The sequence below is a fragment of the Oryzias latipes genome, chromosome 3 (assembly GCF_053564925.1).
Source record: "Oryzias latipes strain Hd-rR chromosome 3, Olatipes_Hd-rR_3.1".
Taxonomy (NCBI): Eukaryota; Metazoa; Chordata; class Actinopteri; order Beloniformes; family Adrianichthyidae; genus Oryzias; species Oryzias latipes.
This window is the reverse complement of record NC_136239.1, coordinates 20,480,663-20,499,225: the sequence shown is the minus strand read 5'-3', so window position 1 is coordinate 20,499,225 and position 18,563 is coordinate 20,480,663. Positions and strand designations below refer to the sequence as shown.

General features: G+C 37.7%; 1 protein-coding gene across 2 annotated transcripts in view; it reads left to right on the top strand.

Moving 5' to 3' along the window:
• Positions 1-18,563, top strand: part of gpc6a (glypican 6a) — a 163,482-nt gene that overhangs the window by 110,483 nt on the left and 34,436 nt on the right. For both annotated transcript variants that reach the window (XM_011490217.4, XM_078945139.1), the window contains one exon: positions 15,920-16,050. In XM_011490217.4, the coding sequence (XP_011488519.2) occupies positions 15,920-16,050 (131 nt within the window). The remainder of the gene's footprint in view (positions 1-15,919; positions 16,051-18,563) is intronic.

The window sequence follows — 18,563 nt, the reverse complement described above, 5'->3', positions numbered from 1 at the left end:
TTTATTTGTCTTTTAAACAATTGAATGGCACAAGCTGACTCATAAGCAATTTTCCCTTTTCGGGGTTGAGTTTCTAAAAAAGTGACACTTTGTCTGACAGAGGAGAGCATGCCAAATTTGCCAAATTTGGTGCTTGTACCACAAAATGAATGATTTTTCTGAAATATCAACCTAATATTTCAAATAATAAATATTAGACATTTTTTTTACGTTTTGCCTTGAAAACACAAACAAACATGAAGCAAAACCCACTTTTTACACAACATGTATGTCAAACTGCATGAGAATAAAAAGCTGATGTATTTTATTACCTTCTTTGATCACAGGTATTCTAAATCCTGTCACCGAAGGACTTACTATTGCATAGACTCCTTTCTAGTTTCACAGTTCCCAGTAGACGGGCTTGATAAAGGATTTATTAGAGCTCTTTAACGTTTTTAGCTTCCAGAACATTTTCTCATGAAAATCAGTTTAAGAGCTGGTCTCAGTCTATTTCTCTGTGAAGTCTGACACATTGCCAGTGACAATGGTTCTCGTGGGTTTAATATTCACCTATAAATAATTAGATAGAAGTATTGATGGGTATTAGTGTAGCATTATTACATTTGAAGCTTTTATAGGCACTTGCTAGGAACAGAGGCCAAGGAGTACCACTGTTCTAATTTCCAAAATTTAATACCCAAGAATTGATGACCTCTGACGTTGTTGACTTACAGCTACACTTAGATGGAAGAGTGATTACACCATTTTTTACCATAAATTTAAGTTACAGTTGCAGCAGGGTAGCTCACTCTGTGAAAAGGTTACTGTTTTGACTTTGTACCATCCTAAAGTAAAGACTGATTGTCAATGACCAATGAGGATAACGCTGAGAGTGGCTGATTTACTTGCTCAAACTGGTGATTTAACCACATTTGCTGTTAGCGAATGTGTCTGCACCTGTGTGTGTGTGTGTGCATGTGTGCATTCATTGAAATACTAAGGGAAATAATTCATTGTAGGGCTGTTGGATGATACCAGACCATCAGTCACCAACCATCATGACAAATTTACCCAGGCCTGCTTTTTGACAGACTCATCATTATCATTTTTCTTGTCAGCACCTTGTTAAAATTGCCTCAGAAGGAGGACGAGAGAATACTCACTGCGTTATTTAAACATCACCCCAGACAGTTTTTTCAGTCTCACCCAATGATCGTCACCACTTTTGACAGGCAATAACATTACATAAATAAATAAATAAATAAATCACATTAACGTATGCCAGAAAACTCAAATATACCCTAATGCATTGTAAACGGCTGTTTTAACACGGCTGCTTGGGTCTTTTTTTATTTTTTTTTTAAAGCTGTGGTGTTGTTGGAGGACTGTGTTGGAACCAAGGGACTCTGTGCTGTTTGGAACCCACATGCACTCCCGAGTTATCCAGATTGCAAACAAATATTTTAATGAACTGAGCTTAAATAAATAAAACGCAATGCTGGGGCTGAATATCCAGAGACCGAAACGAAAACCTTAATGGGGAACGCAGAAATTGGCAGACCAAAACCAACAGGGGGAAAACAACATCAACAAAGATATGTCACTGGGCAACTACAACAAAGAGAGTTTAGGAAAAGGGGGGACTTTTGAGTTCATACAACATTTTCTTTTTCTGCTAACCATTCTGGAAACCAAAGGGATAGCAAGTTATCAATTTTCAGGGAGAAGGGTATGGTTTTGCTTTACAAAGACTTGTTAAAGTATCTTTTTTATTTATTTTTATTATATTACTTGATAATTCCTGCACTGAATAATGTTTAAGATTCCAAGAGCAACAGTCAAGCTGATACAAAAGAAAAAGAAAAAAAAGAATCTGTTTGCATAAATAGCCAAATGTGATCATAAATTTGTTTGTAGTTTTTTTGGGTGTGAGCAAGTCTCCTCCAGTTAACCATCCCCCTATCAGACCTAATTATAAACACTCCCAAAGCTAATTTAATTGGAATATTGATGTAATAGCTAGTCTTATGGGACTTTTTACAGATTTGCATTGTTCAGGAATGCTTAAAAACATGCTCATTACCAAAGACGGTCCATTCAATAGGCTGCTTTGAATTTATAAAAGAGATTGTAAAGAGTAAAAGGACAGTTTAGAAAAAATAAGTTACATTAGTCATTTTCAGAACACAGAGTACATTGTGTTAAGACTGTAAACACTATTTCTCCTAATGAAGATATAAGCTTGCGTTGTTTTCTATTGAGTCTTTGGACACCCGGTGTAAAGTGATCCGCATTGATTTTATTTGCTCATTCCTTTTTAACTGCATGGATTGCGTTCTCGGGTAATTGAGCCTCACCACAAACCCCAAGTTCAGGGGAATTTGTTTTCACCCTTGGAGAAAGGATACCAGTGAGATTTAAAAACACAATCACTGAGTCAGTTCCTTTTTTTTTGGAAACAAAATCTTGCTACAAACTTTGTTTACATTCAGCTTTATAAACATATTGTGAAAAAAACGACCAGAATAATTGCTGAAAGCGGAAAACTTACAGAGAGATACTTTACCTGTCAAGAGCATCTGAAGACGTGAACAGAGGGCTCTGGATGTGTCCACCCAACACGCCCAGTTATCTATATTATTTTCATACCTCCTCACTGCTGTTCAGAGCCAGAGGGTTGCTGGAGCCTATCATCTACTGTTGGGGAATAGTGGGGTAGAACTCGGAGAGTTCAACAGTCCATTCCAGTGCTACATGGAGAAATCCAATTAATTTATGAAGCATGCCTTTGGAAGGCCTTGGAATACCTGGAGTAAACCCATGTATCCACGAGGAGAATATGCAAACCCCACACAGAAATGACTATTCTGGGATTGGTACCAGAGCCTTCTTGGTGCGAGGCAACCACTACACCACTGTCCAACCCCCTTCGTGAAAAGTCTTGTTAGTAAAAGTGGTGCTGTGAAGAGACCAAGTTTCTTATCAATTTAGCTAACAAGCCGATTTGTAGAACCATTGTAGTCTCTGAGCTTTTTTTGGTGTTTGGTATAAGATTGTTTTTAGCCTTTCTGCCCTCTTTACCAATAACCCCCCACCCCAAAAAAGCTGTTGTAACTTTGTGATGCTTTGACAATGGTGGTCTGTTCCTCTGCTATCCCAAGAGTGCAAGAGTGCAACATGAATAAAGCAAACAAAGGCTATATATATATATATATAAGGCTATATATATATATATATATATATATTTTTTTTTTTTTTTTTTTTCACAACCTTCCCTGCCCGTTCAAACTGAATTTGCTGGATGACCCATTGCAAAAGTGCAGTTTCTTTGGGTTTTCAGCAATTACTTTTTTTGGGGGTAAAACTGTTATCAAACAGTTAGTTGCAATTACACATAAGATTATACATCAGATTTACTTTTCCAATTACATGCTTTTAAACTCACATTTATCTGTAAGCTCAAATGCTTATAAGAAGTTGTTCTTATTTCTTGTTACTGTTGTTGTTTAATGGCTTAGTCACAACTGCCCTTACAAGTGTATACAGGCTTTCTGCAGGTGATTAATAGGCAAATCTGCACACGGCACTCAGGTGGCCCACACAACATTTTAAGATCGTAAAATGCACCATTAGCCCGTAGGGCAAAAACGTTTCTCTGCAAATTTTTGTCTACGATCATGCTGCCGGCAACAGCAAACACCGCCCAAACCCTGCGAACTACGCAAGGAGCCCGTTAGTGCTGTTCAGTTGATAAGTGTGCGCTCCTTGTGTGCACCCTGATTGTTAGAAATGAGGAAATTAGACAGTTAGAGCATTTGTGTGAGCATCTTTCAGGCACTTAAGTATCATATGCGAACCCTGTGTGCGCAGCATTTACTCGGCATAGTAAGTCTTAGTAATGACTAGAGTTTGGTGTTAGGGCACCATACGGAAGCATCACCAGTACGTCAGAAGTGCGTGCAACTTACTTTGTACATACAAATAGTTTGTGATACACTTACAACACGCACGAAAATGGTACATTCCATTTTCATGACGTTCCTTAAAGTGGATACACGAGCCTAAAAACACAGTATTTCACCTTAAGATGCGGCCACATCTCTCTACAAACCTACACGGGCCCGGACATCCCAAAAACCTGCAGCACCCGGACGGGTCAACCCACTTACAGGTGCATGTGCAAAAGCTCTGTTGTTAGGATTTTTTATTTTATTTTCACATTTCTTATTTACAATTTGGAAATAAATGTATTTAAGAAAATAATGGTAATGTTAGCTGTATAAATGATTATTTCTTCTTTAAAAAATGTGCATAATAATGTCAGAATCAACCAAGTGTTGACTAAAATTATTCTTATAAAAGTTCAGCAATTTACCGGTACATTTTTTTTAAGGTAAGGAACAAGAACGCATCATGTGGTGCATGTATATTAAAAAAATACAATTTCAGTTAATCCTGTTGTTTTAAAATATAAAACAAGAAAATTTCCATGAAAATGTATTTATTCTAAACTTTCTCATAGATTGAATAAGTTGGGTAATATGTGTGTGTTCTGTTGCCAACTACACATTGTGGCCTTTTTGTGTGCGCTATAAAGCTAAGCAGCAGAGTGGAAAAGAAATGAGCACATGCATAGACCAAAGGTTATTAAGATTTTCTTTACAAGGTAACGTTAAGGATATGTTTTTGCCTTCAGCTCAATCCCCTTAAGGGCTTTGAAAGCCTGAGTCGGACCATGATAAGAGAGATGTGCCATCTTATCTATTTGTATGACCGGGAGTTAATACAGGAGAGAACAATTACTCCACTGGAAACAGCCTGAAGAGAAAAAAAGAAGAAAGATGAACAATTATTCCACTTAACTAGAAAACCTAAGTTCAAACTGCTGCTTTTTTAACATGACAGAACTTTACCGGAGAAGTCAATTATATGAAATTATTTTCATTTTTCTTGAGTTTTGCATTTAAATTGAAAAGTTTGTAAGTTTGGCTTGATTTTTTCCAATATATAAGTGTTCATTAAAGAGTCAAAGTTCATCAAATAAATGTTTCATCAAGAAAATAATAATAATACAAATTTCTCATGAAAAAGAAAAATGCATAAAAACATAGGCACAAAGAAAAACACTCATGTCTGAAAAGAAATGAGGAATAAGAAGTTCCCAGAGAAAATCCCACACATGCACAGGGGGAACATGGAAACTCCACACTAAATAGAAAAGAGCTGGGATTCGAACCATGGCATCTTGCTGTGAGGCGACAGTGCAAAGCAAATTTCATTTCAGTAAACTAGTGCTTTTTATTTTTGAGTGTTTTGCTGCAATTTTCTTTACAATGCTGTCAGATCAGTTTGACGGTCCCAACCTATAATATTTCTTAAGTTTTCTGATATTCTTTAATATTTGACAATTCCATATTTCAGATTTAGATATGTTTTATTTATGAAAATACTGCAAACTGACTGGATGTTATTTAAAACATGAAAAAAAGACAACTATTTCCCATTTGGAGTCCTCAGATGAGGAAAATGAGGAGATGCATGGATCTATTTGTCCACAAGTGGATGCATCGGAATAGAGCAGAGCATGGAGCATATGACATTCTGATTGTAGGTACAAGCTTCTACAATGGCATTTTTTTTCTGTCTGCTTCTGATTCATAACAATTTGAATAAAGAAATACTCAATAAATGCTATATTAACCTCAATTTTTTCCTCCATTATCAGAAAAATGCCACAAGAACATGTTAAGAATACCAAAACCATGGTTTCAATTGGAGTGAGTCTTTAAACTCATATAAACATGCATATCTGAAAGCCAGTAGTGAGATATTTGTCAATGCCATAAGAATCAAAGTGTTAAAGAAAATAGTTGTGGAGACTCCCCAAAGGCAGAGCAGCTGGCAGAAGTGAAGCTCCTGCAAATCTTTCACATCTCACAACAGCTCACAGCAGTAGCTGTTATTGCAATGGTGCCAGGAGCATCATTGCCATAATAGCTGTGGCACCGCTCCCTAATATTGTTTCAGTGAAGTAAAGAGTTTCATGGTCTATCAGCATGAATATGTTGTTCTCATTATAAAAAATTAAAAAAGTCAGGAACAAATGTTTGGTTAAATGATAAATGTTACATCTGGATTCAAAGGCTTTGGTCTTTTGCTGTCAAATGTTCATTACTTGACCAAAAATAACTGAACTGTTGTTGTAATTTTGCTTAGTTTGAATTTTTCCTAGCCTTACCATTGGAAAAAAACAAACATCTTATTTAAGAAACTGTCAAAATTGCATATTTGTTTACAAGATTCTCTTCTGCTTTTTCTGCTATGACGAAATATCAGCCAAGTTTTCCTTAAGAAAAGTAAGTACCATTTTTTATTAGTATCAAAATATGATTACAAAATTGTAGCAACTTGGAGCCCCTTCAATAACAAAACTCACATTAAAAATACTAATACAACCTTAAAAGAATAAAACAAAAGATAATTGTAAACTAGACCATAGAACTGTGGTAAAAAGAACATTCATTATTTTATCCAGTTTAGTTCCTATATTTGCTGCTTGTCAACACAGCCATGAAATTAGGCATACAAACATTCTGAATCTTTGGAGTAATGCAGCATGATCTCTGTGTCATGCAGTTATTCTTCCAATAAAAGCTGAACTGCTTACTGCTACAGTTGTTTTCATATTTCAAACTGATGCATAAATTAATATGGTGGTTTAGCCTTCCTGTTCTTGTACTTGTTCAAATGAATCCCAATCTCCTCCTGAATGAATTTCATAAAGCATAAAGGAATATCTCTTTTAACATTTTTTTTGTATATGGTGACATGCCTTTGCTAGTAGTTAAATGAAAAAAAGCGTCAATTTTGAGAATGAAATATGAGCTCTTGGAATAGGACCTTGTGACTGCCGCAGATCATTTTCTGATTTTTTTTAAATTGTCTTTTTCTTTGCTGGATATATGATTTTAATCATGCAGCAACAAATTCTGTTTAAAATCTCTTCACATCCTCTGTGGCTGGAGGTTTTTGCATGTATTTCATAGATGGGCAGATTGTTTGGTTACATTTTAAGTCCTTAATTACTTTAATGAGTTTCTAAAGTCCAGTGATCTAACATAAGCTGAGCAAAAGGAACAAAAGAAACAACTCAAAGCAAACAGAGACAAGGCCTGCCTCACACAGATCAGAGCCATGCTGCCTCCTCCAACCCTTTCACCAACCTCCAAGCCACACATTTTCACCCTCAGATGTACTGATCTTGTATAATGGAGCCAGGTGGGTGTAGTAAGCCAACAGGAGCCTGAAGAACTAAAATGGTAGTACTTCAAGACCACATAATTGGAGAGAAAATATACCATCATTCATTTAAATACCTCATCTTAAGTCTAAAAACAAATGGAATGGAATCGGTTTTATTACAGCTCCAAATATGTCACTTTGTGATTAAAAATAAGTACAATTTTAAAGGTGTCATTACTTTTATTAAAGCAGGATTATTAATCTGCTGATATCAAGTCTATCAAGACTTAAGAAAGCAATAACTGCAGCCCACAAATAGCTGATTTGATGGATTTTTTTGAATTAAATAAAAAAAGTGAAACATTTCTTTAATTAAACCCAATTGTTGGACACTAGAGTCCCTCTTTGGTCTCGCTTCTGTAAAGAAAAGGTGATGTGTAGCAGAACGTCCACATGTTCTTGAGTGCTTTCATGAAGAAGTTAATTCTGGATTGGTGTGTGTGGCCCCATAAGACCTTTGTGTGTGTTTAGTGGATCTGTGTGTGTGTGCGTGAGAGTTTTTAATTCTATTTCCCACGGGCTGCTCTGGCTTCTGTGGTGTGAACCCGTCAGATATTTTATACCAATGAAATCTGAGAACGACGCCAGTGACCGCCAGAAGACTGAAGGAGAACTTCTTCATAACAGCTTTACCTCATTATCTATTCAAGTTCTTACACAGGCAAAATTAAAGGACTTAGGTAAATCTTATTGGAACTTTCGAACTTTACAAAAGTTATTTGGGATTTAGAAAATGAAGAACTGTAAATGCACAAAATTAAACAACTACTTCATTGTGGGTTTATGATGATTCCAAAAAAATTTAACAAAAAGAGAATCATCAAGATAGTAAAAGAAACATCATTAATATGATCTTCAGATGCAGAAGAAAAAAAAAAGTATTGAGCTATAAGGCGCATAGAGTGAGTCTAAAGAGTCAGAGTTAAGTCCATGAGTCAGTCAGACTTGGATAACTGTGTTCACAATAACTATAGCTTGTTTGTATCACACTACACGTTAACTACATCGGCGTATATAGAGGTGAGCAAACTAAGGCCCAGGGGCCACATTTAAACTATTTAATCTGGCCCACGTAACTGGAATAAATTATATTGATAGTACTTATTGATTTTTTATTTTCCCTGTAATTCTGGAGCTTCTCTTTAGATTGTACACTACAAATAAATTGATCTTTAGGTGCAGGAAGAAATGCTTGCGTTCATGTGGTGTTGGAAGATTGTGTTGTATTCCTGAAGTTCATGGATGTTTTTGGATTCGAACAGTCATTTTTCCAATCATTCCAACACCAGATCTCTAAATTTGCATTTTTCCCTGAGAGACATCCACCCATTGATTCATACTAAATTGGGGACGATTTTGGGATTAAAACTCCAAATTGTTCTGTTTCAATCAAAATTAAAAACAGGCTGACATTTTCACAGAGCACCGTGTACCTCTCGAAATCGCTTCGACATAAGTATGCGCAACCAGTATCATTTCATATATAAGGCACTCAGGGTTATAAGGCGTACTGTTGTCTTTTGAAAATAAAGTAGGAAAATATGGTAGATAAAATGAAAAGTGTGCATTCAAAGGACTTTTTTAGGTTATTCCTCAAATTGGATTTTTAGGTAATCCACAAAAAAATAAAACTTTAACTGAGGAGTTTTGACATGTTTTTCTACTGTCATGAAACATATGTAGTAGTTAGTTTTAAAAAGAAAATCTGGGTGAAAAGTAGTGGTGTCTAGTATGTATACACCTAGTTTAACTGTCTTCTGATTAGCTCATCTAAAAGTTGTTCTTTGATCATAGTGCAGAAAGCAAAGGGATGCATAAGATTTTTTTTTCTTTTTCTTTTTTTCTTTCTGTAAAGTAGCAAGACTATTTAGAAGACCATAGAAACATCTTTGCAGTTTCAAACATGCAATGTTGAAAAATATCAAAGATTTTCTGTTACATAAATGTCAACCGGATCTAGGAATATTTGCAGAAAAATAATGTGTCAATGAAACATTTGTCAGCACTAATAATGCCTGGATGCAAGGATGAGGTCATCAAGGTAACAACTCTATTAATTTTGTTTGTTTTTCAAGTAAAATGTTTGTGTTCATGATTCAAGTGCTGCAACAAATGCTAGAAAATGGATTCATAAGAATGGGTACTCGTGGGTATATTATTTTAACTGCATTCAAATTCTTAAGGTGTAGTAATAGAAATATCTTTTCACTCATTTAAAATCCCCAAAACTTTGGCAACAGCGTCAACATGTGTCAGTTTCTGACAAAAAGACTGTGCGTTTATTTTCTTTTTCATTGGTCCTCTGCATATGTTAAAAGGTTCAGGTGAAGGAGGTTGGATTTTTTTCTCAGGTAGCAACAACATATTGTGCTTCCTTGTCTGACTGCAGGTCTCTGTTATTTGTCCCTCGCCTTGGGGACTGGTCACAGTGGATGCCCTTGGAGAATCCATGCTATGTCTGTGCTTGTTTGTTGTTGGCATCACTTTTATTTGAAGTTACTGTTGAAAAGCAATACAATCCAGATACCTTTACTTTCTAGCATACGTTCATCAGGCTTCCTACAAGACAAACAGAAACATTCAAATGGAAGGACAATGCTTATGCTGATAATAAGAAAATGGATGGATGGACTGATGGATGGATATTCATGTACAATATGGCTGGAGAAAAAAGGTTTTTTAATATTTAGCTTTGATCCTTTTTGTCTTTTCAGCACAATGAAGATGTTCTCTAACACAATTTACGTTTGTGCTAAAAGAGCTTTGATGGGCAAAAAATGTAGATTCAAATATTAATTGATAAATCTAATTTTTGCACACTCACCTGTAATGCTTAGCAAAATTATTTACACAAAAGCTACCACTTTTGTGTCCAGTTGTTCTTTTAAACCTGACAGTTAAAACTCCTACAAGAGTATGTTTAGGTCTGTTCAGCTTCACCAAACATAGTTTAACGGAAAACATTGTAGAGACAGGTAAACATAAAATATATTATTTCTTTTTTTTCTGTATCATTTTAGGCACTTATTTTTTAAATTTCCGATGAATGTTATTTACTTTAAAGAAAAAAAGAGTTGACCTGATGATTGCAGACTGTATGCTTGTGTGTGTGTGTGTGTGTATGCACATGTGTTGGGGTGTGTGTGTTTGTGAGTGTTTGTGAATGCTATAATAAAGAAGGCAAAGCAAAACTTTTTTATGCCCTGGAAATTAATGTTCTTATTAATTAAACCTAAAAAGAACATTACAATTGTACATCTTTAATTGAATTCAAACCAATTGTATTTACATTTGTCAGAGAAGTTGAAGAAGTTAGAACCCTGCTATTAATAGGTGCTGAAAACAAACATATGTAAGGTGTAACTTTGCCATACTTTGAGTTTGGATGTGAGGAATAGTTTAGAGAGAATAGGAGGCCAGCAGAGACCCATAGATTATTGTGACAGTGATAGAGCATTGTAATTTGTCATACTTGGCTGTTAATCGCTGCTACGTGATCTCAGTGACATGCGCAACTGATTCAGAACAGGCAAGATGTGCTCTGAAAGCCACGCAGTGATGTTGAACAGTTAAAAAAATAAACTTTAAATTATTTAATGAGGTTCAGATTTATGTATTCCAATTCATTTAAATGTTTTAGGGAAATGACTTGTATGCTGTTAAAATCCATGTGTGATTTTGTTTTCTTGATTCATCTTTTTTTTTTTAGCATAAACTGTGTTTATGTCAGATTTTTTTTGTTCTTTTTGTCTTCAGCTGACGCTTTTCTTCTTCTTAAAACACTAATTTTGACCTCACGTAGATGCAATAAATCTTTACTAAGCTAAATGAAAAACAGGTCATAAGAACTCTGGTGACCATATCATTTAGGATTTTGAGTCTCCTGCCCCCAACAGTTCTTGATGATCTAACCAACCTAACAGTGCACTATTTAGACGTTGATAAAGAGTTTCCCAAAAAAGGAAAGTGTGTCTTTATCAGTTCAGTGCAAATAATGTTTAATTCCAGCACCAGAAACCCAGATGAGCAGAAAACATTCAATTCAATTTTTCTTTATTTCAAACACAAATCAAAATATACATGAGTTTAAAATAGATAAAACAAGACAGTGTGCTTAAAAAATGAGTGGGTGAAGAGAAATCTTGTGTGATCCCACCCCTTTTTTACAACACCTGATGATCTACGTATTTTCTATTTACAGAAAATGTATGAAATATTTAATGATTTTCATAAAACTAGTGTTTTTTTGTTTTTTGTTCTTTTGTTTCACTTCAGATCTTTTTGTTTTAGTTAGCAGTTTTTCTTTTTGTTGCCGTTAACCTTATTGTTTGATTGTTCATTTTTTGCATCATAATTTTCTCTTTTATTTTTCTTTTTTCTCATCTTTCTTTATTGGCTTTTCTTCATGTATTGTTCTGAATGTCTGTTGTGTAATGTGTTTGTTGACTTTGTTTTACTTCTTTCTTTGTTTTACTTCTTTCCTTACACGCGTTAGGTTCTAAAAGGCACACTTTGTTGCCACATTGTGTGCAGAACATCCATTTTTACAAAGACTGTACAGTTTTTATACCTGCAATGCCTAATTTTTCCCAAAATCCTTTGCAAGCTAAAAGACAAAAGCCAACATGGTGAGGTAAGCTGTTTTAAAGTTAGATGATGCTCTGAATTATATTGGAGAAAACAAACCTTTGGGGAGGGTCACTAGTGGTTTATAATGGTTATTGTTTGAAAAGGATAAATGGTATTAATTTCTTGTTGAGACATTAATTATGCACATATTTTCTGGTAATATCCTTAATAAGGATCAAATTTAATTTAATTCAAATTATGCATCTAGATGAAAAAAATAACGTAATAAAGTAATTCACAATTGATCAGATATGTTAGAAAAACTGCCTTTGGCATTATAAGATGTTTTAATGGATGTTACTTTCTTTTGTTTTTTTGTAGAAAAACATTGAAGGTAGAGAATTGCTTAGTTTAAATGTAATTATTTTTCCTTTTAATATTACGATGCACTGCTGCCAGCAACAAAACACTATGCAGACAGCATTAAAAGGACTTTAAATACAGCTTTTCCCTTTTATTTCTGATGGAAACTTTAAGCCTAATGGGAAAACTATTTACAGCTTAGTCAATGTTTCACTGAGAGAAAAATATTGAATGTTTCTTTTCCATTGATGTGACCACTCATGGAGGATTCACTTTTTACTGTTTGGTTCTCTGTTAGTTAGCAGCTGCTGCGCATTGAAGCCTGCCTGAAAAAAAAAATGTTTATTTTGTGTTAACATTTTAGTAAATTTGATTCTCTTAAGCCAAATAAAGGGATTATTTAAAATCACCAAAATCACCTCTTACTCACTTAGCAACATTTGCGATGAGGTTGAGGAAAAGAGCATGGTAAAAAGCAATAAGGAGGAAGTTATTTGATCATTTGGATGTAAGACTTGTTTCTTTGGTCTCATGACAGTCACTGAGAAAATCTGGCCCGAGGCCAAGAGCTGAACACATTCTCCAAAAGCTGGTCAGGGAAGCCTTAGAAGCCATTGGAGATTTTGTTTTTATCTTCTATAAAACAGAGGGAAGACTGGAGAATTTGAAAGAGCAGGATTACATGCAACACAGGTCCTGGGATGGAATCAAACCCCACAACGCTGGAAAAACTTTGCCTTGGTAGATGGCACCTGCAACAGCTTCAACTGAGATTAAAACTCCTCAGTCTGAGGAGTGTCAAGTTGCAGCTGTGTGTTGTTACTAATTAAAAGTATTTTTTTTTTATCTCTTTTCTTTTTTTTTACTGAAGTTTAGAATAAATACCATAATTACCGGACTATAAGCCGCTACTTTTTTCCTGCGCTTACAGCCCTGCGGCTTATTCAGTGACGCGGCTAATTTATGAATTTAATCGGCGGCCGCCATGTACGTATTTTCTGACTCAGTGAAAGGTTTGAATTCTCTATCTAAAACCGAACACAAGTCATTTGATTTTCAACACACTTCTAAGCAACCAAAAAGCATGGACTTGACTTCAGGTCTTAGACATTTCAGTCATGGTTCAACAAAAAGAAACACGCATGCCCGGCCGCATCCCAGAATCCTTTGGTGCCATTAGACCCAACGTGCACGTGATCGCCGCTACAATATGATGAAGCTTTCAAGTTAAAAGCAATCGTTAAAAGCAGCGTGAAAAATCCACCATCACCAACGGGTTTGGAAAAGCCGGTTAGCTGCATGACGGAGAGAACAGCGCATGCGCCGGAGTGAATTTACCTCTGAGTCATAGTGACTCGGCTGGCTGCACGTAAATATGTGGGAATAACATCAGCCTTTAATTTGTCGGGACACGACTGGAAACACAATCGACGTGATCGTTTTTACGGTTTCTAAGGACTGAGCAGAATTTTGCATTGAAAAGCTCACACCGCTAAATCTGAGGCCATGGTCCTTGACCGGAGAAAGGTAGTTTGCCATCTCTCGGTGGGTGGAGTGTCCTTGCCCCAGGTGGAGGAGTTTAAATACCTTGGGGTCTTGTTCACGAGTGAGGGAAGATCGGAGCGTGAGATTGACAGGCGGATCGGAGCGGCGTCCGTAGTTATGCGGTCGCTCTATCGGTCCGTCGTGGTGAAGAGAGAGCTGAGCCGAAAAGCAAAGCTCTCAATTTACCGGTCGATCTACGTTCCAGTACTCACCTATGGTCATGAGCTATGGGTCATGACCGAAAGAACGAGGTCCCGAATACAAGCGGCTGAAATGAGCTTCCTCCGCAGGGTGGCTGGGCGCTCCCTTAGAGATAGGGTGAGAAGCTCGGTCACCCGCGGAGAGCTCGGAGTAGAACCGCTTCTCCTCCACATCGAAAGGAGCCAGTTGAGGTGGCTCGGGCATCTAGTCCGGATGCCTCCTGGACGCCTCCCTGGAGAGGTGTTCCGGGCATGTCCCACTGGGCGGAGGCCCCGGGGAAGACCCAGGACACGCTGGAGAGACTACGTCTCTCGGCTGGCCAGGGAACGTCTTGGGGTCCCCCCAGAGGAGCTGGAGGAAGTGGCTGGGGTGAGGGAAGTCTGGGCATCTCTGCTCAGTCTGCTGCCCCCGCGACCCGGTCCCGGATAAGCGGAGGAAGATGGATGGATGGAAGCTCACACCGACCCTCAGCCGCCGTGTGAGCTGGAGACATGTTCTGCTGCTCGTTCACATAGAGCTGCGGGGCCGATGGCATTCTGATGGCTCCCACACGTAACAACGCATCCTCCCCTCATACACAAAACGTTCACTATTAAGTCCGATTGCTCTGCACAGACACGATTTGCTCCAGCGCAGAATGGGGACGAAGCGTTCTTCCCTGGGAGACAAGGAGCGCGCGGGGCGAGCGCGGAGCGCAGAGGCGTCCGCGGAGCAACAGTGTTTGTTGTGGAAGGAAACTTCTTACGCACGCGCCCCGCTGAGGCGTGCGTATCGCGCTGAGGCGTGCGCTTTTCAGTCGCCGCTGCTTTATTTTACTGGTGTTACTACTCCCATAACGCTGCCGCGACACAAGCGGAAGGAGAGCTGTGACTGTTCACCCCTCCATGCACTGCTGATACTTGCTCATTCTTAAACACGTACAACAGTGTGGCGAGGCGAGCTTTGGCCCCGCCTTTAGCCCCTAAGACTCATGGGAAATGGGAGATCGCGGATGTAAATTTCCTCATCATAACTGAGGGATGTAATGTTGATTACATGGTTACTGTTTGTAATTTTATGTATGATACCTAGATTGTCAATAAGTTAAAAAAAAATAAAAAAAAACATAACTGAGGAACTTGTGAACAGAATACAGTTCCATGCTGTTTGGCAGATGTAGGTGTATTCAAATACATGATCTTGAGGCAAAGCTGACTTCACCCACAGTGTTCTAACGAAGTACACTTACTCTGGGAATCAGGATGTAATTTGTCAGGATGACAATGATGCCTAGTAGATGCAGCTTGTACTCCGACGCGGCTTGTGTATGTATAAAAGTAGTCAAACACGTGAAAATGGGTGGGTGCGGCCAGTAATCGGGTGCGCTTCGTAGTCCGGAATTTACGGTAGTTGTTAATATAATATCAATAATTGACACTTTATTTATCCCACGATGGGGGAATTCTTCTTTGCGTTTTGGCCCATCCTCTGGGGGGGGCTGCGGGCTGGCTGCGCTTGGGGGACGGCAGCTGGCTGAGGAGAGCAGGGATCGATCTGCCAACCCTTCAGTTGTTGGATGACCTGCTCTACTGCCTGAGCTAAACTGCTGCCCCTTAATATGGGGTAAAAGTGGGAGTTGCACTTTCACTGACAGTGTTTTATTAATTTAAGGACTATTTATTAAGATAATTTATTAGTACAAAAACAAAAAAAACATCCTACTAGTAGAATAATTCATGGTTATTGTTACAATCCTTCACTTCATCGTGACCACTCGAATCCAATTCAAACTACATATGTTGTTCTACGGAGTGATATAATCAAAATAAAAACAAATGTAACCACATGGTAGTTTCTTCTTTTTTTCATTTTTTTATTAAATATTGCTCCCATCCACAGGCAGACTGTTGCATGTCACTAACAGGATGTCATAAGCTAGAAAAATAATGTCTGCTTTCTCTCATTTGCTTTGTGACAGATGCCATGTTGCTGGTTGCCAACAGACTGGAGGGGCCGGATAACATTGAAGCTGTGATAGATCCTGTTGACATCAAGATCTCTGAGGCCATCATAACTATGCAGGAAAACAGCATGCAGGTGTCAGCAAAGGTATCACATTCTGAAATGAGGCTTTGAAAGTTAAGCAAGGGCAAATTATTTGACATATTAAAGGCTGATTTACACTGGGCTGTTTGTGGTGCGTCTCTGTTGACAAAAAATAGAATGTTTATTGATCAGTCGGAATGTTTACATTGCCTCCATCCGTCCCCCCACAATGCAAGCGTTACGCAGGAGTTCTAATTCCTGTCCGTTTTGCGGCAAAGATCCGGAAAAACAGAAAACAGGTCTGACTTTAAAAATAAAAATTTAATTTGCACTTTCAAAATAAAACTTTATAAAAGTGTTCTATTTAAGGTAATTTGCCAACACGATAAAGCACATAAACACAGCGCATATCACTATTGTCCATTTTTTTTCACCATGGGCACCAAAGGTTTAATTTTAGAAGTACAAAAACATGACATAATTCATTACACAAAACATACATGTTATAATGATTCAGTGAGGAAGGAGAGGGTGTGGGACCTGATTGATGGCCAGGAGCGAACAGAGCGGAATATACTATTCTGCACGGGGGGTGGCTAAGGGGGGAGAGGGGATGGACTGAAGATGCAATGGACACCATGGAAATCGATGGTCGTGAGATGGAATCCCCAAGCAACGCAAGGAAGACACTGTAAATCAGCCATAACAACGATATGCAGTTTTTACTTAAAATACTTTTCTTTACTTGTCCTGTCCAACAGCTGAGAAAACAGATGAGAACTGAAGGCCTCTTGTGTTGATCATATTTTACTGTTACAACAGGGGGTTATTAGTCTCCTGACACACCAGGGGCTTGTTTCAGAAAGGAGGTTAAGTGTAAACTCTGAATGAGTTAACCCTGAAATCAGGGAAACCCTGGGTTTTCCGTTTCAGAATGGGAGGTTTGTTAAACAAGAGTAAACAGAGTAAGTCAAACCCGTTTCTGAAAGAGAGGTAACTTAAACTCGGAGTCAGTGTCCATGGTTACTTATGCTGTGAACCTAACCTGGTCGGGAGCAGGTTTTATTCTCTAAACTCAAGGTTTCTGCCGGTCCCCTCCCCTTTTTAAAGACGAAGCGGTATTTCTCGCTTTAACCTTCATTGCCCAAATTTCCGTCATACAGAGACGGTCTAAGTGACAAGAATGGCTTGTCCTTTTTTGGAGGACCCAATAGACGAGGAGACTGCATTAATTCGTAGAGAATTACATTTACGTCAGGCGAGGATTTTGAGACCTAGACTCGATTTTTTGTAATTTCCCCATACGTTTTTGTTTGAGCGTTACCGTTTGTCGTTGCAGTCAATTACATATATACAATGAAAACAATATTAGATATGTATTGCTATGTAGATGTTTCATGTGTCAAATATTGTCAACAAAGCCTACATCCATGACATGCTCAAATTTTACCTGATTGAATTATATTTTTATACTTCATTTTTAGCTGCTGCCATGTTCTTTTAATTCCTGCAGGATTGCATCTACATGAAAATGAAATCAGGGACATTGAATTAGATTAATGTAACAATTACTTTTTGGAAACACAATTTGCTAGCACTGCTTACTTTCTTAATCCCATATAAACCTATACCACTTGATCAATACAAGGGTAGACATAAGCTCACTTTTAAAAACACAATTGAATGTATTAATATTAAACTGACCAACGTTTGCAAGAGGGGAATGTTAATAAAAAAAGTCCTCTAAACATTACCGACGTTAAATGCATTTTTCCCCCAGATTGGTTCTGTACACTATGCAGCATTTCATGCAATTACACCAGGAATAACACTTCAAAAGTACGCCTAAATATCGCCATTTTTTATTTCACAACTTACGCTATTTAAAAAGTTATTACAGCCAATATTTTATAACAATGATTTAAATGCAAACTTATGCATTAACTTGAGCAGCTATGTTTTCCCACGCTAACTGTCTCTGTTTTGCAGATGCAGCGGTGTTGCTTTTTCTTCCGGAATATGTGCTCATATTCACTGTAACTCTGCAGCAGCACGTCAAGTTCAGCTGCCGAAAAATATGCAGACCTCTTTTTTTCACGGTTGCCATGGTGACTCGTAATATCTGCACTCCATTGATAATGGCGTCTTATAGTCGCGGTGCACACGCTTACCTCCGAATCAGTCCACTCAGAGTTGATTAACCTAACTCTGATCAGCTTCTCTGAAACAGAAAACTCAGAGTTGTTAATCTCTCGATTGACCAACTCAGAGTTCAAGTTTAACCTCAGAGTTGGTTGAACCTCCTTTCTGAAACAGGCCCCAGAGGTATATTTGAATAAACCCCTTCTATAATTTAGGCTAAGCTTTATTCATCTTACTTGCATTTGTAACAGGTTTTTGTTGGACCAGACGGAAAAGAAAAAGAGGGAAGAAGAGAGGGGGGGGGGATAGGTGGGTGATTATAGAAGTGGGAGGTGAAACCATGAAACACAATAAAATAACAAGTTGTTGGATGTTTTTACTCCTTACGGTCAGGTTCACATGTAATACAAATCCAAAAGGGCTGTCCACACCAG